This window comes from Mustelus asterias, chromosome 5 (assembly GCF_964213995.1).
Source record: "Mustelus asterias chromosome 5, sMusAst1.hap1.1, whole genome shotgun sequence".
Classification (NCBI taxonomy): domain Eukaryota; kingdom Metazoa; phylum Chordata; class Chondrichthyes; order Carcharhiniformes; family Triakidae; genus Mustelus; species Mustelus asterias.
Window position 1 is genome coordinate 5,467,813 of NC_135805.1, and position 21,823 is coordinate 5,489,635.

Below are 21,823 nucleotides of genomic sequence, written 5' to 3' on the forward strand. Positions count from 1 at the left end.
CACTAATGAGACTGAAACCCCTATCACCTGACTGCCACAAATGAAACTGAAACCCCTATAACCTGACTGCCACAAATGAAACTGAAACTCCGATCACCTGACTGCCAGAAACAAAACTGAAACCCCTATCACCTGACTGTCACAAATGAAACTGAAACCCCGATCACCTGAGTGTCACAAATGATAATGAAACCCCTATCACCTGACGGCCACAAATGAAACTGAAACCCCTATCACCTGACTGTCGCAAATGAGACTGAAACCCGTCACCTGACTGTCACAAACGAAATTCAAACCCCTATCACCTCACTGTCACAAATGAAACTGAAACCCCTATCAGCTGTCTGTCAGAAACAAAACTGAAACCCCTATCACCTGACTGTCACAAATGAAACTGAAACCCCTCCCACCTGACTGCTACAAATGAAACTGAAACCCCCATCTCCTGACTGTAACAAATGAAACTGAAACCCCTATCACCTGACTGCTAGAAATGAAACTGAAACCCCGATCGCCTGACTCTCACAAACAAACCTGAAACCCCTATCACCTGACTGCCACTAATGAAACTGAAACCCCTATCACCTGACTGTCACAAATGAAACTGAAACCCCGGTCGCCTGACTGTCAGAAACTAAACTGAAACCCTATCACCTGACTGCTACAAATGAAACTGAAACCCCTATCACCTGACCGTCACAAATGAAACTGAAAGCCCTATCACCTGACTGTCGGAAGCGCAACTGAAACCCCTATCACCTGACTGTCACAAATGAAACTGAAAGCCCTATCACCTGACTGCCAGAAATGAAACTGAAACCCCTATCACCTGACTGCCACAAATGAAACTGAAAGCCCTATCACCTGACTGCCAGAAATGAAACTGAAACCCCTATCACCTGACTGCCACAAATGAAACTGAAAGCCCTATCACCTGACTGCTACAAATGAAACTGAAACCCCATCACCTGACTGCCACAAATGAAACTGAAACCCCTATCACCTGACTGTCACAAATGAAACGGAAACCCCTATCACCTGACTGTTCCAGCTTAGCTCCACTCCCCCATAACATCGCTGAAGCTGTGAGCTGCGTGATTTAAAACAAAACTTTCTTAAAGGTACACTCACATGGCACTGTGTGAAATTTGCATGTTCTCCCCACATCTGCGTGGGTTTCCTCCCACAGTTCAAAGATGTGCGGATTAGGTGGATTTGGCCATGCTAATTTGACCTTCGCATCAGGGGATTAGCAGGGTAAATATGTGGGGTCACGGGGATAGGCTTGGGTGGGATTGTGGTCAGTACAGACTCGATGGGCCAAATGGCTTCCTTCTGCACTGTAGGGATTCTATGATTCTATTGTCTTTACCTGCTTGTTGCTCGAGGTCCTCACCTGACATGATGGCCTTGCTGGTGGGGCCGGAAGCAATTGAAGCCCCCGGGTGGTTAGGGACAGGGTCAGGCAGTGCCCCTTAGGCATTGCCAGGCTGGCATCCTGGCAGTGCCTATCAGGACCTGGTACTGCCCACCAGGAACCAGGCAGTGCCAAGGTGGTGGGGCCTGAAGGGGTGGGGGTTAAGGGAAGTGGGGGTATGCTGCATTGATGGGAGGGGGTGGGGAATTGGCCTGTGCAGCAATTGGGAGATGGTGGCGGTGATCGGCCAGGGCAGTGATCGCGGGGGTGGGGGTGGTGATGTCCATGGCGCAGTTCGGGGGGATGGGGGGAAGGGTGATGTTTGGGGGGTGTCGGGCATGGGCCAAATGCGGGCAATTGGGACCAGCTTAGTAGTAAAATCTGGGCAGCATGGACAAATTTGGCCAAAGTGCCTGTTACATGCTGTAAAGCTGCGTACACACTGTCCGCAGTGCACTGGGAGATTGGGGCGCCTGGAGCTCAGCAAAGGCTTTCCATCAAGAATAGGCTCAGCCCAGTCACCCTGCTGGCGAGAATCGCATTTGAATTGTTTTCTAAGTATGATTGTCTCTGCGAGCTCGCCCAAAAAATGGGCGCAATTCTCTCCAGTTTTCACATTAGTTCGGCACTTAGAATTGTTTTGGTTCGATTGCCCCATCTGTGTGGTGATTGCGCTTCTCCTGTCGTCTGCATGCCTTTCCTCCGGTGCTTCTCTTTCCTTCCCCAGTCCAAAGATGTGTAGGTTAGGTGGATTAACCATGGGAAATGCATAAGGTTATGGGATAGGCAGGGTGGGGGGTGTGGGCTGGGTAAGATGATCCTTCAGAGAATTGGTGCAGACTCAATGGACCTTCTGCACTTCAGCGATTCTATATAAAAAAAAGAATTTGATGATCAGTCATGATCATAATAAATGGTGGAGCAGGCTCGAAGGGCCGAATGGTCTTATTAAAAATTCATTCATGTGTGCTGCTGGCTGGCCAGCATTTATTGCCCATTCCTAATTGCCAGACGGCTGTTGAGATTCAACCATATTACCATGGCTCTGGAGTCACATGTAGGCCAGACTAGATAAGGACGGTAGATTTCCTTCCCTAAGGGATATTAGTGAACCAGATGGGTTTTTCCGACAATTTCATGGTCATGGTTTCATGTCATCAGTAGATTCTTTTTTCGGATATTTTTCATTGAATTCAAATTTCCCCACCTGCTCTGGCAGGATTCGAACCCATTTTCCCAGAACATTAGCTGAGATTCTAGATTAATAATCTAGCAATAACACCACTAGGCTATAGACTCCCCATCATCTACTCCTGCTTTTATTTTCTATGTATGTTCCTATGTAAATGTATGGCCATTCCTTCACTGTTGCTGGATCAAAATGCTGGAACTCCTTCCCTGACAACACTGCAGGTATACTCACACCACAGGAACTATCGTGGTTCAAGAAGGCAGTTCACCACCACCTTTATTAGGGTAGTTAGGGATGGCCATAAATGCTGCCTAGCCAGTGATGAGCATGTAAATGAATTTTTTAAAGATTCCCATAGACTTACCCAATGTCAAGATTGCTCTCCCCTCTGTCACCCTTGAACCTCCCTCCATTACCCTGGACCTTATCATCATTGATCTCCACATGCCTTTCTACCCTGAGAGCGGAGTCCTGTTACTGCGTCCATGCCCACCTTGCTCCCTCTCATTACCTGAACCACCAGTCTTGTCTCCCTCTGTGTCCCTGTTGATGAGACTGTTTCCAAACAGATTCTCACCCTGGACCTGACACCTGACCGCATGCCTCTAACTGACTGTTCTAAATTCACACTGGCAGGGCACTTAATTTGGAGGGGGAATGTAATTCCTGCAAAATTACCTTTTAATGAGATCTCATGTGATGCAAATTAATGCAAATACAAATATAATTCCTGACATAGATAAGTGGATAACTCATCTCACCCTTAACTTGCCATCAAAATTGGAGAGCAGAATTCCAAACCACTTTCCTTAGAAACATAGAAAAACTACAGCACAATACAGGCCCTTCAGCCCACAAAGTTGTGCCGAACATGTCCCTACCTTAGCGATTACTAGGCTTACCTATAACCCTCTATCTTACTAAGTTACTTTTCTTCTGCTGGAAAACTGACTTTTTCCATCATGCAAAATTTATTTCCATTACCCACCATGATTCCTGCCACTGGGGGGAGTGGAAAATTCCACCCATAGTGTTGGCATCAAACTGATATGTAAAGTGCGATTGAAACACAGATGTCTGATCCCAATACTCAGCCTTGCTGAAAGTGAGACTTGAGTCTGTGTAAGGGGGGGATATGGTGAAGAATTTTAATTGCGGGTGGCATAGTGGTCAACACTGCTGCCTCCAGCACCAGGGACCCGGGTTCAATTCAGGCCTCAGATCACTGTCTGTGTTTGCATGCTCTCCCCATGTCTGTGTGGGTTTCCTCCGGGTGCTCCGATTTCCTTCCACAGTCCAAAGATGTGTGGGTTAGGTTGATTGGCCGTGCTAAATTGCCCCTTAGTGTTAGGGGATTAGTAGGGTAAATACATGGGATTATGGGGATAGGGCCTGGGTCGGTACTGAATGGCCTCCTCCTGCACTGTAGGGATTCTATGACTCTATGAATTCAGAAACTGCATAATTGTCTCCCACAGAAAAAAGAACTGTATCTTCTTGATGACCCACTCGCTGCGGTGGATAAAGATGTGGCCAGTCACCTTTTAGCAAATTGTATTTTGGGAATTTTGAAAGATAAGACGGTGATCCTTTGTACACATCGGACAGAGTTTCTGGAAAAGGCTGATATGGTCGTGTTAGTGGAAAATGGAAAGATTGTGGAAACAGGTGAGTAAATGAGTTGGTGTGTAAGTACACTTCTGTGGTACTGAGCTGTAAGGGCCTGTAGAATTCCAAGGTAACTTTCTGGTCTGTCTTGCATTAGCCGATTGCACTCAGGGCTCTGTCAGTGAGGGGAATATATCAACTTGAGATAGTGCTCGAACCGTTGTTCAAGCATTGGAAGATGATAGCATTGTGATAATGTCACTGGGCTAGTAATTCTGAGATCCAGGCTAATTCTCTGGGGCCATAGGGGAAATCCCACCATGACAGCTGATGGAATTTAAATTCAGTTAATACATGTAATTAATGAAAAAATCTGGAATTGAAAGCTTGTCTCAGTAATGGTACCATTATCGTCATTGTCATTGTCTTCTGAATCCTCTCAAGACTGAAGAGTACAAATGAGGATCAGCATGGACACCCACAAAACTGGCAGTTGTTATTGTTGGTGCATGGGGAACTTATGCAGCTGTGCTACCTCTATCCTTCCTTTGGGATATTCCTTGAAATGCGATGAACCAAGTTTCAGTGCTGACTTCCACAGACAGTTTTTCCCAAGAGCGATTTATAAGGCTGTTCTCTCTCATGGTGTCTTTGCATCATTTCTCCTGGTTGCCTTGATGTTTATCCTGATAAATTTTCCCAAAGAAAATCTGCTTGAGGATTCTTGTAGTCATTGGTGTGGGAGATTTGACCAGCCAATTGAGGTTGAATTTTTGGAGCATGGCCTCCATGTTGTTGAGCCTAGATTGCTAAGGGACCTCTTTGTTGTGGTTTTTGTTTTGCCATCAAACTTTCATGATGGACCTCAGGTATCTCTGGTAAAAGTGTTCTAAAGCTTTGATGTGGCTCCTGTAGCAGATCCAGAATTCTGCATTTTACAGCAGGGTGGTCAGGACAATGGTCTGTTAGAGTTTGACTTTGGTCTTCAGCTTAATGTCAGGCAGCTTCCAGACACAATCATGGACTTGGCTGTAGGCAGACCTTGCTTTCTGGATGCTTTCTTCATCAATAGTAGCATCCCTGCAAACCACAATATAAAGTTGTGAGAATTTTCTTTACAACCTTTAGCCTGGCACCATCAATAATTATGTCTGATGCTTCATAGCATGTGTCTATTACTGGCTGGGACATAACCTTGATCTTGGAGATTTGGAAACCAAAATGTTTGACAGCACTCGAGATTTTGTTTGCCATAGTCTGGATGTCTTTTTTGTGGGCAGTTCGGGCACAATCATCCACATACGAAAGCTCTGTGACTTTGCAGGAGGCACACAGATTGAAGAGCTTCCCTGTATGGAACCTAATGATGATGCCTGCAATCATGTCTTTGGTGACTTCTTTCAGCATTGTAGGAAAGAAGAGGTTGAAGTGTTGGGGTTCTTTGATACATCCTTGCTTTATGTCACTTTTTAATGCAATGGCATTGGGCATCTCACCATGGACACTAACATGTCCAGCTGTGCTATCGTGCAGTGGGCACAAGATTTTGAGCTAGGCCATCCGAGCTCAAAGAACAAGTACAATAGAACAGATCAACTCTAACTTTCACAAGGTTTAGTTAGGCTTATGAGCAGTATATATAGATCCTGATGGGAGACGATGGCCTAGTGGTATTATCGCTGGACTATTAATCCAGAAACTCAGCTACTGTTCTGGGGACCTGGGTTCGAATCCCGCCACAGCAAATGGTGGAATTTGAATTCAATAAAAAAAATCTGGAATTAAGAATCTACTGATGACCATGAAGCCATTGTCGATTGTCAGAAAAACCCATCTTGCTCACGGCTCGGGAAGGAAATCAGGATATCACTCCATGTCATATCAAGAAACAGTTGGAGGCACTGGATACTGCAAAGCAATGGGCCCTGATAACATTCCGGCAATAGTACTTCCTGGGAAGTGCTCCAGAACTTGCTGCTTCCCCAGCCAAGCTCTTCCAGCAAGTTACCCAACAATGTGGAAAATTGCCCACATACACAAAAAGCAGGACAAATCCAACCCGACCAATTACCGCCCATTAAGTCTACTCTCGATCATCAGTAAAGTGATGGAAGGGGTCATCAAAGTGCTATCAAGCAGCACCTGCTCAGCAATAACCTGCTCAGTGACGCCCAGTTTGAGTTTTGCCAGGGTCACTCAGCTCCTGACCTCATTACAGCCTTGGTTCAAACATGGACAAAAGAACTGAATTCCAGAGGTGAGGCGAGAGTGACAGCCCTTGAGATCAAGGCCACATTCGACCGAGTGTGGCATCAAGAAGCCCTAGCAAAACTGGAATCAACGGGTATCGGGGACAAACTCTCTGCTGGTTGGAGTCATACCTGGCAAATAGGAAGATGGTTGTGGTTGTGGAGGGTCAGTCATCTCAGCTCCAGGATGCCTCTGCGGGAGTCCCTCAGGGTAGTGTCCGAGGCCCAACAATCTTCAACTGCTTCATCAATGATCTACCCCTCTGTCATAAGATCAGAAGTGGGGATGTTCACCATTGATTGCACAATGTTCAGCACCATTCCGACTCCTCAGACACTGAAGCAGTCCATGTTCAAATGCAACAAGATCTGGACAATATCCAGGCTTGGGCTGACAAGTGGCAAATAACATTCACGCCACACAAATGCCAGGTAATGACCATCACCTGAATCCCCCACTGTCAACATCCTTGGGGTTACCATTGACCAGAAACTCAACTGGACTCACCACATAAACACAGTGGCTACAAGAGCAGGTCAGAGGCTAGGAATACTGCGGCAAGTAACTCTCCTCCTGATTCCCCAGAGCCTCTCCACCATCTACAAAGCTCAAATCAGGAGTGTGATGGAATATTCCCCACTTGCCTGGATGGGTGCAGCTCCAACAACACTCAAGAAGCTTGACACCATCCAGGACAAAGCAGCCCCGCCTGATTGGCACCACATCTACAAACACCCACTCCCTCCACCACCGAGGCTCAGTAGCAGCGTGTGTTCTATCTACAAGATGCACTGCAACAATTCACCAAAGATCCTTAGACCGCACCTTCCAAACCCACGACCACTTCCATCTAGAAGGACAAGGGGAGCAGATAAATGGTATCCCCACCACCTGCAATTTCCTCTCCAAGCCACTCACCATCCTGACTTGGAAATATATCGCCGTTCCTTTGCAGCCGCTGGGTCAAAACCCTGGAATTCCCTCCCTAACGGCATTGTGGGTCAACCCACCGAACATGGACCGCAGCGATTCAAGAAGGCAGCTCACCACCACCTTCTCAAGGGCAATTAGGGATGGGCAATAAATGCTGGCCAGCCAGTGACGCCCATGTCCCATGAATGAATAACAAAAAAACTGATAGTGCACTCTGCGCTTGTAGTGGCCTTGCTATAACATCATATCAAAATTCCCATGGTTAGCATTAAAACCAGACTGTGATTCTGGGAGAACATCATCTATAATGTTTTTAATAGATGGTTTAATACAACCCTTGCAAGGATCTGCCCTGTGATTGAGCCATATCCAGTTTTGCTTGTGATAACCATGATGTGGCGATGCCAGCGTTAAACTGGGGTGGGGACAGTAAGAAGTCTCACAACACCAAGTTAAAGTCCAACAGGTTTATTTGGAATCACAAACTTTTGGAGCACTGCTCCTTCCTCAGGTGAATGGAGAGTTGGGTTCACAAACAGGGCATGTATAGACACAGACAAAATTGCAAGATAATGCTTGGAATGTGAGTGTTTTCAGGTAATCAACTCTTTACAGGTACAGACAATGCAACTGGAAAGAGGGATAATCACAGGTTAAAGAGGTGTGAATTGTTTAAAGCCGGGACACTTAGTGAGATTTTGCAAGCCCAGGCAAGTCGTGGGGGTTACACATAGTGTGACATGAACCCAACATCCCGGTTTAGGCTGTCCTCATGTGTGCAGAACTTGGCTATCAGTTTCTGCTCGGCGATTCTGCGTTGTTGTGTGTCTTGAAGGCTGCCTTTGAGAACGCTTACCCGAAGATCAGAGGCTGAATGCCCTTGACTGCTGAAGTGCTCCCCCACAGGAAGAGAACATGCCTGCCTGGTGATTGTCGAACGATGTCCATTCATCCGTTGTTGTAGAGTCTGCATGGTCTCGCCAATCCTTTCCTGCAGCGTATCAGGTAGACAACGTTGACCGAGTCGCATGAGTATGTACCGTGTACCTTGTGGATGGAGTTCTCACGTCAGATGTTGGCATCCGTGTCGATGTGTAGTGTCGTGATCACAGTTCTCCCGAAGGCTGGGTAGTTTGCTGTGAACAATGGTCTGTTTGAGGTTGCGCGGTTGTTTGAAGGCAAGTAGTGGGGGTGTGGGGCTGTGGGGATGGCCTTGGCGACATGTTCATCTTCATCGATGAAATGTTGAAGGCTCCGAAGAAGATGTCATAGTTTCTCCGCTCCGGACAAGTACTGGAGGACGAAGGGTACTCTGTTGGTTGTGTCCTGTGTTTGTCTTCTGAGGAGGTCGATGCGGCTTTTCACTGTGGTGCATCGGAACTGTCGATCGATGAGTCGAGCACAATATCCTGTTCTTATAAGTGTCTGTTGCGATCCTCCTCGTCTGAGCAGATCCTGTGTATATGGAAGGCTTGTACATAGGGGATGGCTTCTTTAATGTGTTTATGGTGGACGTTGGAGAGGTGGAGCATCGTGAGGTTATCCGTGGGCCTGCGGTAGAGTCTGAGGTGACCGAACTTGATGGAGATGCGTATATTCAAGAGTGCAACTGATTCTGGAGAGTAGTCCATGAGTCTGATGGTAGGATGAACTTGTTGATGTAATCATATAGTTGTTTCAGTGATTCTTTGCAATGAGTTCAAAGGAAGAAAATGTTATCGATATATCTGGTGTATAGCATCGGTTGAAGGTCCTGTGCGGTGAAGAAGTCTTATTCGAACTTGTGCAGGAAGATGTTGGCATATTGAGGTGCAAATTTGGTCACTTTGGCTGTTCCGTGTGTCTGGATGAAGAACTGGTTGTTGAAGGTGAAGATGTTGTGGTCCAGGATGAAGCGGATGAGTTGTAGAATTGCGTCTGGAGTTTGGTAGTTGTCGATGTTGAGTACTGAGGTTGTTGAAGCAATGCCGTCGTCGTAGGGGATGCTGGTGTAGAGTGCTGAGATGTCCATTGTGACGAGGAGTGTTCCTGGTTCAACTGCTCCATGGGTGCTGAGTTTCTGTAGGAAGTCCTGAGTGTCGTGACTGAAGCTGGGGGTTCTTTGTACGATGGGTTTCGGGATGCCCTCGACATAACCGGAGAGGTTCTCACACAGGGTCCCATTGCCTGATACGATGGGACGGCCAGGTGTGTTGGCCTTGTGTATCTTCGGGAGGCAGTAGAGATCTCCAATGCGGGGAGTATATAAGGCACTCTGAAGGTCTGGATCATAGCCCTTGATCATTCTGTTGAATTGGCGGATGTGTTCTTTGATCGAATTTGCGGTTAACAGTGGTGTTCCTGGTTGTTCAGTTGTCGGGACACTTCTTTGCAGTAACCCATTCTGTTCAGTATGACGGTGGCGCCTCCTTTTCTGCTGGTTTGATGACAATGCTGTGGTTGTTCTTGAGAGTGCCGATGGCATTGCGTTGTGCTTGGGTAATGTTCGGGGCTGTCTTGTGAGTGCGGCTGATGAATCTGGCATTGACGCATCTCCTGACAACTTGAGCATACATGTCGAGTCTAGGGCAGCAGCCTTCTGGAGGGATCCAATTTGATTCTTTTGCGTTGGAGATCTCTACGCTCCATCCAGAATCTTTCCTGTCCAGATTCACACAAGAATGCTAACTATTTTGATAAGGTATCAGAGGACATGCATTATCAATGAAATTGCCACACTGTCTTCAGTTTAGTGTAAGACAGATTGAGGGAAACTGACTGTCATTGTCTGTGTGGAGTTTGCACATTGTCTCCATGTCTGCGTGGGTTTCCTCCAGGTGCTCCGGTTTCCTCCCACAGCCCAAAGATGTGCGGCTTAGGTGGATTAGCCATGCTAAATTGCCCCTTAGCATCAGGGGGTCTAGCTAGGGTAAATACAGGGCTTTATGGGGATAGGGCCTGGGTGGGATTGTGGTTGGTGCAGACTCGATGGGCCGAATGGCTTTCTTCACTGTTTGATTTTATGAAGGAAGCAAAGCAAGCAAGTGTCCTTTACAAGTGGACTATAACTACTTGATGGGCCAGTCGAAAGGTCCTCTCCTCACGTGGCAACCTCTTGAAATGCAAAACTCTCACACAGCACTTGGGAGGCTGACTGGGAGCATCTAATAAGGAAGATTCTATTCTACTGTTTTGTAAGGAGACAACAAAGGTCAAATGCTGCCGAAGAGGTGGTTGGAGGAGGCTAAGAGATATCATTGAGCTGCATTTGTCTCCTTCCTATTGATGGAGTCAGACTCGCATTGAGACAGAAAGTTGGCTCCAAGACACTTAAGTTTCACTCGTTGGCCCCAGGTTTCGCTTGTTGACTTATTTTCTTTTTTGTATAGGTACCCCTGCTCAAATCCTGTCCACGGAGGAAGCTCAACCAAGTGCACAAAAAAAAACTTCAAAAAAGCAAGCTGCGGGTAAGTGTACCCTACTGCCAAACATTAGAGAGTACAAACCCTGCCAGCAAAACAAATCGTCCAAGGGAAATCTCTCCAGTCAGAGAGATAAAAGGACATAATAGTACTCCAATTACATTGTGAATATTTACAACATAGACAGGAACTTGAAATGTTAAGTACATATTCTACACTTCCTGCTGTTGTTACGATCCACCTGGGGATTTGTAAACCTAAAGAACCAAATTTACAAACGAACCCCAAATGAAGAAATTACTGGACAACAGGAAGGAAGATTATTATCTGAATGTTGGCTGTTTAGGAAAAGGGGAAGTGAAACATGACCTGGGTGTCATGGTGGAACAGTCGCTGAAGTTGGCATGCAGGTACAGCAGGCAGTGAGGAAAGCTAGTGGCATACTGACCTCCATAGCGAGAGGATTTGAGTATAGGAGTAAGGATGTCTTGCTGCAGTTAGGCCACACCTTGAGTATTGTGTGCAGTTTTGGTTTCCTAGTCTGAGGAAGGACATTCCTGCTATTGAGAGAGTCCAGCGAAGGTTCACCAGACTGATTCCCAGAATGGCAGGACCAACATATGAAGAGAGACTGGATCGACTGGGCTGGTACTCACTGGAATTTAGAAGGATGAGAGAGGATTTCATAGAAACATATAAAATCCTGATGGGACTGGACAGGCTAAATTTGGGAAGAATGTTCCTGATTTTGGGGAAGTCCAGGACTACAGTCTAAGAATAAGGGGAAAGCCATTCAGGACTGAGATGAGGAAGAACTTCTTCACTCAGAATTGTGAACCTGTGGAATTCTCTACCACAGAAAGCTGTTGGGGCCGGTTCATTGGATGTGATTGAGAGGGAGCTGGACGTGGCCCTTGTGGCGAAAGGGATCAAGGGGTATGGAGAGAAAGTGGGAGTGGGATACTGAATGTACATGATCATATTGAATTGAATGGTGGTGTAGGCTTGAAGGGCCAAATGGCCTACTCCACTTATTTTCTATGTTTCTGTGGTTGCTACAAACTATAAATTTCGTATGAAATGCAAAGATATTTCCCCGAATTACGAACAATGCATTCTGATTTCAGTCACAAACTTCTTCCAAGCTCAGATCTCCCTTGGGCTGAATTTAGGCAGCATGATGACTGGCACTGCGGCCTCCCAGCACCCGGAACCTGGGCTTGATTCCCGGCTTGGGTCACTGTCTGAGGAGTCTGCACATACTCCCCGTGTCTGCGTGGGTTTCCTCCGGGTGCTCCGGTTTCCTCCCACAGTCCAAAAGATGCATTGGCCATGCTAAATTCTCCCTCAGTGTACCCAAATAGGCGCTGGAGTGTGGCGACTAGGGGATTTTCACAGTAATGGTATGAAGGGGAGGATGATCTCCTGTCAGAGAACTAACACTCAACCACTCAAAGAGAAATACCCCCCTTCATAATCTATTAAATAGTGAGTGAGAAATAGTACCATCTACCTTCAGCAATTTTTAGTGACTAAATCAAAATAACTACCTAAGATTCTCTGTAAAAAAAACAAGTAACACTTTATTTATCTAACAGTGAACAGGTTTACTAAACTATTAACAAACCCAATAAAACACCATTCTAATGGAATGCTGTTTAGATAAATACAATTCCCATTTATTAATAAAAGAATAGAATTTTTATGGTGGCCCTCAAATGTCCATCAGGTTTGTAGTCTTCCGGAATCTTTTGCTGATTTCTCCTGTGTTCCGTTAGTCTTCTTCTGAGATGAGATGACGCTTTGTCTTAAGACTTATTGTGGCTGTTACACTGGCAGAGAGTTGTCTGTCTGTCCAGCTGTGAGCTCTGGCAGGCTGCTGGCGGAGGCAGTGGAAGTCTTTCTGGCAGTTTTCTGGAGCTGGGAGCTGTTTTATACCCCTTGTGACAGATCAGAAACCCCACAATAGGATTAGTTTACAGGTTCTCAAAACACCAAATTCAAATTTGATAGGCCGCTGCTATTCAAATGCCTAGTTCAAATTGATTGGTTAAAATTCAAAAACATGTTCTGATTCAAATGCCTAAAGCCTGTTACCAAAGCATCCCTGTTGTTTTTCTCTTCTACATTGTTTTACCCTGGGTTCTGGGTGCAGCTGCAACTCCTCCGCACAGGAAAAAAACTAAACCATCTTTTAAACAATTTTATTACTCTTAGCATTTTTACAAATGTTTCACAATTTTTATAATTTTACAAACACTAACTTCACAACAGTAACCTCATTGCAGTGTTAATGTAAGCCTACCTTTGACACTCGTAAATAAACTTTAAACTTTTCCTTCAAGGACTTAGGTATTTTTCCACAGGCATCAGTGTCCATGTCGACAGGTTTTTGAACTGCAATCTTCTACAGAGTGACACACTTCTTTGAGGACACTTCTCAACTTTCAGCTCCTGTTGCTTGTGGCAGCTTGACTCAGCAGGAACTGCCTTTGCTATTGCACAGTATGGCTGACTCTGGGCATTCAATCATGTAGCAGTCGTCCTAAATGTGCTTTCCGACTGCTCAAGAATCCAGCTCTCGTCTTTATTCTGCACACTCACCTTTCCTTCTCTATGAATGGTATGCTTTGTCTGTATAGTGCACAAGAAACAATACTTTTCACTGTATACTAATACATGTGACGATAATAAATCAAATTCAATTCATCATTGTCTGTCTGCCACACAACCTCAGCATTTTCATTTCCTTCCTGTTGGTACAGTCTTCAGGTCAAAGGTTGCCAGATCACATGGAACAATATTTCTTATTATTGAAAAATTATAATTGATCCTTTTACCATTGAGACAAATTCTTAAAAGTCCTTTGCAAATATTTTATAATCAATGACAGGTTCCACAAACATTTTAAAGTAATTAAGTATTTAGCTTACTATTACTGCTTTTGGGCAATAGGCCATTACACTATATTGAGAGCTTCAGCTCAGTTGTGCCTTCTCAAAAAAAAGAATTAGAATTATAAAATTATGACACTGAAGGAGGCAATTTGACCGATCGTGGCTGTGCCAGCTCTCTGAAAGCAACTTAGCTGGTCCCAAGAATTTTCCATGTAGCCCTGTAGACCTTTTCTCTTCAAATAAGTATCCAACTCCCTTTGGAAGGCCACGATTGAATGTGCATCCATCAGACTCTCAGGCAGTATATTCCAGATCCTAATCACTCACTGTGCAAAAAAGATTCTTTCTCATGTTTCCTTTGGTTCTTCTGTTAATCACTTCACATTGCTGCTGTTCTGCGCCAGACTGTTCTTGCTCATCTACACTGCTCCTAGTTAAGGAATGAATGGGTTTTAGGATTCTCACTCTTCTTTTCAAGGATAACACCTTTTTATCTGTAATCTCCTCCAGCCCTATGTCTCTCCGAGATATCTACCTTCATATAACTTTGACCTCTTGAGCATCTACAATTTTAATCAGCTACCTTTGGCGACTGCTTTTTCAGCTGACTAGATCTCAAGGTCTAGTACTCCCTCCTCAAACATCTCATGGAATGGGAGCCTCCCTGGCGGGGCTATCCCACTTACCCTTCAGTTGAGAGCATTTAAGAATCAACCACATTGGTCTGGATCTGGAGTCACAGAAAGGCCTGACCAGGTAAGGATGGCAGGTTTTCTTCCCTAAAGGACATTAGTGAACCAGATGGGACATTACGACAATTGACAATGGTTTCATGGTCATCATTGGATGTTTCATTCAAATTTATTGAATTCCAATTTCACCAGATACCGTGGTAAGATTTGAACCCTGGCTCTCTGGATTATTAGTCCAATGACAATACCACCCCCATGCCAGTGCCTCTCTTTTATGCAAATACATGGGACAGGAAAGATAAATCATTATAGTAATCATAGAAATTTGCTACATGAAAAGACAGCAGTTGTTCATAGAGTCATAGAGGTTTACAGCATGGAAACAGGTCCTTTGGCCCAACTTGTCCATATCGCCATTTTTTTTCAAACCCTTAAGCTCATCCCAATTGCCTGCATTTGGCCCATATCCCTCGATAGCCATCTTAACTGTCTATGTAACTGTCATGTAACTGTCTAAATGCTTTTTAAAAGACAAAATTGTACCCACCTCTACTACTACCTCTGGCAGCTTGTTCCAGGCACTCATCACCCTCTGTGTGAAAAAATTGCCCCTCTGGATCCTTTTGTATCTCTACGCTCTCACCTTAAACTGCGCCCTCTACCTTTGGGAAAAGATATTGACTATCCAGCTGATCTATGCCCCTCATTATTTTATAGACCTCTATAAGTTCACCCCTCAGCCTCCTACGTTCCAGAGAAAAAAGTCCCAGTCTATCCAGCCTCTCCTTATAACTCAAACTATCAAGTCTCGGTAGCATCCTAGTAAATCTTTTCTGCACTCTTTTTAGTTTAATAATATCTTTTTTATAATAGGGTGACCAGAACTGTACACAATATTCCAAGTGTGGCCTTATCAGCGTCTTGTACAACTTCAACAAGATGTCCCAACTCCTGTATTCAATGTTCTGACCGATGAAACCAAGCATGCCGAATGCCATCTTCACCATTCTGTCCACCTGTGACTCCACTTTCAAGGAGCTATGAACATGTACCCCTCGATCTCTTTGTTCTGTAACTCTCCCCAACACCCTACCATTAACTGAGTAAGTCCTGCCCTGGTTCAATCTACCATTACTTTGCATTTATCTAAATTGAACTCCATCTGCCATTTGTCAGCCCACTGGCCCAATTGATCAAAACCCCAATGCAATCGGAGATAACTTTTTTCACTGTCCACTATGCCACCAATCTTGGTGTCATCTACAAACTTACTAACCATGCCTCCTATATTCTCATTCAAATCATTAATATAAATGACAAATAACAGGGGACCCAGCACTGATCCCTGAGGCAGACCGCTGGTCACTGTTTTGTTCCCTCTGGCTGTCAGGGAGCCAACTAATCTAATCTCTTTTTATTCATTAATGGGATGGGCATCACTCGCTGGCCATCATTTATTGCTCATCCCTAGTTGCCCTCGAACTGAGTGGCTTGCTTGGCCATTTCAGAGGACAGTTGAGAGTCAGCCACATTGCTGTGGCTCTGGAGTCACATGTAGGCCAGACAAGGTAAGGACGGCAGTTTTCCTTCATGAAAGGACATTAGTGAACCAGTTACGTTTTTCCAACAATCGACAATGGCTTCATGGTCATCAGTCGGTTCTTAATTCCAGATAAGAACAAAGAAAGAACAAAGAAAATTAAACACAGGAACAGCCCTTCGGCCCTCCAAGCTTGCACCGACCATGCTGCCCGACTTAACCCTACCCTTCGGGGACCATATCCCTCTATTCCCATCCTATTCATGTATTTGTCAAGATGCCCCTTAAAAGTCACTATCGTATCTGCTTCCACTACCTCCCCCGGCAACGGGTTCCCGGCACCCACTACTGTCTGTAAAAAATCTGCTTCGTATACCTCCTTTGAGCCTCGCACCTTAAACCTGTGCCCCCTAGTAATTGACTCTTCCACCCTGAGAAAAAGCTTCTGACTATCCACTCTGTCCATGCCTCTCATAATCTTGTAGACTTCTATCAGGTCTCCCCTCAACCTCCGTCGTTCCAGTGAGAACAAACCAAGTTTCTCCAACCTCTCCTCATAGTTAATGCCCTCCATACCAGGCAACATCCTGGTAAATCTTTTCTGTACCCTCTCCAAAGCCTCCACATCCTTCTGGTAGTGTGGCGGCCAGAATTGAACACTATATTCCAAGTGCAGCCTAACTAAGGTTCTATAAAGCTGCAACATGACTTGCTAATTTTTAAACTCAATGCCCCGGCCAATGAAGGCAAGCATGCCGTATGCCTTCTTGACTATCTTCTCCACCTGCATTGCCACCTTCAGTGACCTGTGTACCTGTACACCCAGATCCCTTTGCCTATCAATACTCTTAAGGGTTCTGCCATTGACTATATATTTCCTATCTGTATTAGACCTTCCAAAATGCATTACCTCACATTTGTCCGGATTAAACTCCATCTCCCATCTCTCCGTCCAAGTCTCCAACCGATCTATATCCTGCTGTATCCTCTCTTGTTCCTCATCGCTATCCGCAAATCCACCAATCTTTGTGTCGTCCGCAAACTTATTAATCAAACCAGTTACATCATTTATATATATTACAAACAGCAACGGTCCCAGCACTGATCCCTGAGGAACGCCACTTGTCACAGCCCTCCATTCAGAAACGCACCCTTCCACTGCTACCCTCTGTCTTCTTTGACCGAGCCAGTTTTGTATCCACCTTGCCAGCTCACCTCTGATCCCATGCGACTTCACCTTCTGCACCAGTCTGCCATGAGGGACCTTGTCAAAGGCCTTACTGAAGTCCATATAGACAGCATCCACTGCCCTACCCTCATCAATCATCTTCGTCACTTCCTTGAAAAACTCGATCAAGTTTGTGAGACACGACCTCCCCTTCACAAAACCATGTTGCCTCTCACTAATACGTCCACTTATTTCCAAGTGGGAATAAATCCTGCCTCGAAGAATCCTCTCCAATAATTTCCCTATCACTGATGTAAGGCTCACCAGCCTGTAATCACCTGGATTATTCTTGCTACCCTTCTTAAACAAAGGAACAACATTGGCTATTCTCCAATCCTCTGGGACCTCCCCTGTAGCCAGTGAGGATACAAAGATTTCTCTCAAGGCCCCAGCAATTTCCTCCCTTGCCTCTCTCAGTAATCTGGGGTATATCCCATCAGGCCCTGGGGACTTGTCTACCTTGATGTTTCTCAAGAACCCCAATGCCGCCTCCTTTTTGATCTCAACATGGCTCAAACTATCTACACACCCTTTCCCAGACTCATCATCCACCAACTCCTTCTCTTTGGTGAATACTGACGCAAAGTACTCAATCTCGCCCATTTCCTCTGGCTCCACGCATAGATTCCCTCCCTTGTCCATGAGTGGGCCAACCCTCTCCCTGGCTACCCTCTTGCTCTTTATAAAAAGCCTTGGGATTTTTCTTAATCCTGCTGGCCATTGCTTTTTTGTGACCCCCTTTAGCCCTCCTTACTCCTTGCTTAAGTTTCTTTCTACGTTTCTTGTATTCCACACTTGCTTCATGTGTTCCCAGCCTCCTAGATGTTTCCTTTTTCTCTTTGACGAGGCTCACAATATCTCTCGTTATCCAAGATTCCCAAAACTTGTCATACTTATCCTTCATCCTTACAGGAATGTGTCAGTCCTGAATCCCTGTCAACTTACACTTGAAAGCCTTCCACATGCCAGATGTTGATTTGCCCTCAAACATCTGCCCCAATTTACATTCTTCAGTTCCTGCCTAATGTTGTTGTAATTAGCCTTCCCCCAATTTAGCACCTTAACTTGAGGACTACACTTATCTTTATCCATCAGTACCGCAAAGCTTACTGAATTGTGGTCACTGTTCCCAAACTGCTCCTCTACTGAAACATCGACCACCTGGCTGGGCTCATTCCCCAATACTACCCTTCACCCTCATATCCTCACCTTCATTGAGCTCATTCCTCTTACGGCATCCTCCATCTGGCAATTGATTTCCCTTTTGGAGTGCCAAGATGTGTCGAGCGCAGAAAACCATGATTATGTGGGATACTGTCTGGGGACATTACTGGAGAACGCCACCTACCTAGTCCAGACATCCGAAATGCATCTTCAACAAGCCAGTAGTCTTCTCAATCATGGAGCGAGCTGCAGAATGAGCCATGTTATACCTCTCCAATTAAGCGTACTGGTCAGCTGAACGGGTGATATTAGCCATGTCTTTTGTAGGTCGCCTTTATCACTGATAAGCCAATCCTGACAGTGCTGAGGCTTCTCAAAGATCTGTGGCACCTGTGAGTAACTCAAAATGTAAGAGTCATGCGAGGGTATCTCACACAGCGCTGCATAATCTCCTTTTAGCTACCCAGACCTCCTGTCTGGGATCTCTCCCTGTTTTTGTGGCCGATCTTGTCTTGCGTAAAGACAGATGTAAGAAGTCTCACAACACCAGGTTAAAGTCCAACAGCTTTATTTGGTAGCAAATACCATAAGCTTTCGGAGCACAGCTCCTTCGTCAGATGGAGTGGATATCTGTTCTCAAACAGTGCAAACAGACACAGAAATCAAATTACAGAATACTGATTAGAATGCAAATCTCTACAGCCAGCCAGGTCTTAAATGTACATTGTCTGTACATTTAAGACCTGTCTGGCTGTAGAGATTTGCATTCTAATCAGTATTCTGTAATTTGATTTCTGTGTCTGTTTGCACTGTTTGAGAACAGATATCCACTCCATCTGACGAAGGAGCTGTGCTCCGAAAGCTTATGGTATTTGCTACCAAATAAAGCTGTTGGACTTTAACCTGGTGTTGTGAGACTTCTTACTGTGCTTACCCCAGTCCAACGCTGGCATCTCCACATCATAAAGACAGATGGGCAGACTGGAAGCAGGTTGGATGTCAAAGCACATGATAAGCATAGCTGCCTGCTGTGTGTGCTGAGTGTGCCTATGTTAGGGCTGAAGACACCACATGTATAAGATGTTTGAAGAGATTTTAAACAGTGACACATCTGGTTCTACATTCTCCGATAAGAGAAAACATCCTCTCCACATTCACCCTGTCAAGACCATCTCAGGATTTTATGTTTCAATAAGTCACCTCTTCGTATCCAACCTTTCCGCATAAGACAACCGACCCATTCCAGGTATTAGTCTAGTGAACTTTCTCTGAATTAATTCCAACCTTGCAACCTTCCTTAAATAAGGAGACTAGTACTGAACACAGTACTCCAGATGTGGTCTCACTCATGTCCTACATAACTGAAGTATAACCTCCCTACTTTTGTATTCAATTCCACTTGCAATAAATATTAACATCCTATTTCCTCTCCTGATTATTTGCTGTACCTTTTAGTGATGAGATCATTCATTATTTTTCTGCACTGAAGAGCAGACACTGACCACCTTGGAGACCTCCTTCCAAATCTTGGTGGTGAGGTTGTTAGACCTCAACCTCCCATCAGTGGGGTGAAAGACCTCTCGCTGGTCCTTGAGTGCCTGGAGGAATGTCGCCAGTCTTTTGTTACTGAACTTTGGCGCACATGGGGTTTATCTCTTCTCGGGACCTCTCTGGGGTTTGCCATGCCAAGTCCCCAGCTGCAGTGAATGAATATGTGAAAAGATTTTGTTTAAATAAGCCAACAGGAAATGTGACTCAATGAAGTACTGTGGATGGACAAGTACAACCTGCTTGCCACAAACGGCCCCAACCTTGCTGCCTGTCTCTGCGCTTAATCTCCAGAATGGAAAATTCCACCCATGAACTCTTCCCCTCCCGACAGATTTTGCTAAATCTGCAAAATGTTTGCAATGTTTTCTGTTTTTATTTCTGCAGGATTTTGCTTGTTGCTCTCTCCTTCCCCTAACTCTCTCCCAGACACAGGTTAGGTTGGTCTGAAAACTGAGCAAATAAATTTAATCTCCAAGAACAATGTGCAACTAAAAACTTACATGACAGTGAAGGGACGTTTTTGGAGGTGGCAATGGGTGGAGCTTGTGACTTGCTTGGATTTCGATCTTTAATTAGCAGTCAAGATATGCTATCTATATTTTAACTGCTTGCACTCACAATGTCTGTTCTCTTTAAACCCAGCGGAAGTAAAGAGCCCTGAGGAGAAGGTGGAAGCGATGCCAGTGGAACAAGACCAAATGCAGGTCAACATTGGGTCTGAGGAGGTGAAGAAGGTGGGAGCAGTGTCGCTGCAAGTGTACTGGTCGTACTGGCTGTCAGTTGGCAAATGGCTGGCATTTTCCGTGCTTGTATGTCTATTCTTAATGCAAGGTAAGGACCTTATGGAGTTGTGCTGTCGAAAGTGTAAAACGGTCATGTTCATTCCGGCATATTTACAGCATTTTCTATATGAAATATCAGTTTACTTGTACTTTCAGCTTACTATGCTGTATTCACTACTCATGATATGGCCTCAGCATTGAGAACCTAAACATATTTCAGTGTTCCACTTTACAGACTCAACACCAAGTTCAAAAATTTATGATTGTAAGCTGCTTTTTTTATTCATTCATTCGTGGGACATGGGTGTCACTGGCTGGCCAGCATTTATTGTAAGAAGTCTCACAACACCAGGTTAAAGTCCAACAGGTTTATTTGGTAGCAAAAGCCACTAGCTTTCGGAGCGCTCGCTGCTCCTTCGTCAGGTGAGTGGGATCCCACTCACCTGATGAAGGGGCAACGCTTCGAAAGCTAGTGTGGCTTTTGCTACCAAATAAACCTGTTGGACTTTAACCTGGTGTTGTGAGACTTCTTACTGTGTTTACCCCAGCTGGCATCTCCACATCACAGCATTTATTGCCCATCCCTAGTTGCCATTGAGAAGGTGGTGATGACCCACTTCACAGAATCACAGAATACTACAGTGCAGAAGAGGCCCTTCGACCCATCGAGTCTGCACCAACATATGGATGGCTCTGACCTGCCCATGTAATCTCACTTGCCAGCACTTGACCCATAGCCTTGAATGTTATGGCGTGCCAAGTACTCCTCCGGGTACTTTAGGGAGCAGCTGTTCCCCTTAGGTACTTTTTAAAGGATGTGAGGCATCCCGCCGCCACCACCCTCCCAGGCAGTTCATTCCAGACCATCATCACCATCTGAGTAAAAAGGTTTTTCCTCAAATCCCCCCCAAACCTCCCACCCCTCACTTTTAACTTGTGTCCCCTCGTAACTGACCCTTCAACTAAGAGGAACAGCTGCTCCCTATCCACCCTGTACACGCCCCTCATAATCTTGAACATCTCAATCAAGTCGTTCCTCAGTCTTCTCTGCTCCAGAGAAAACAACCCAAACCTATCCAACCTCTCTTCATAACTGAAATGTTCCATCCCAGGCAGCACCCTGGTGAATCTCCTCTGCACCCGCTCCTGTGCATTCACGTCCTTCCTA

At 45.3% G+C, this 21,823-nt stretch overlaps 1 protein-coding gene across 1 annotated transcript in view; it reads left to right on the forward strand.

The window, feature by feature from the left end:
* LOC144493941 (ATP-binding cassette sub-family C member 10-like) overlaps window positions 1-21,823 on the forward strand; it is a 101,730-nt gene that overhangs the window by 64,464 nt on the left and 15,443 nt on the right. Inside the window, exons 9-11 of the mRNA XM_078213517.1 lie at window positions 4,088-4,277; window positions 10,769-10,846; window positions 20,516-20,704. Coding sequence (XP_078069643.1) covers window positions 4,088-4,277; window positions 10,769-10,846; window positions 20,516-20,704 — 457 coding nt within the window. The remainder of the gene's footprint in view (window positions 1-4,087; window positions 4,278-10,768; window positions 10,847-20,515; window positions 20,705-21,823) is intronic.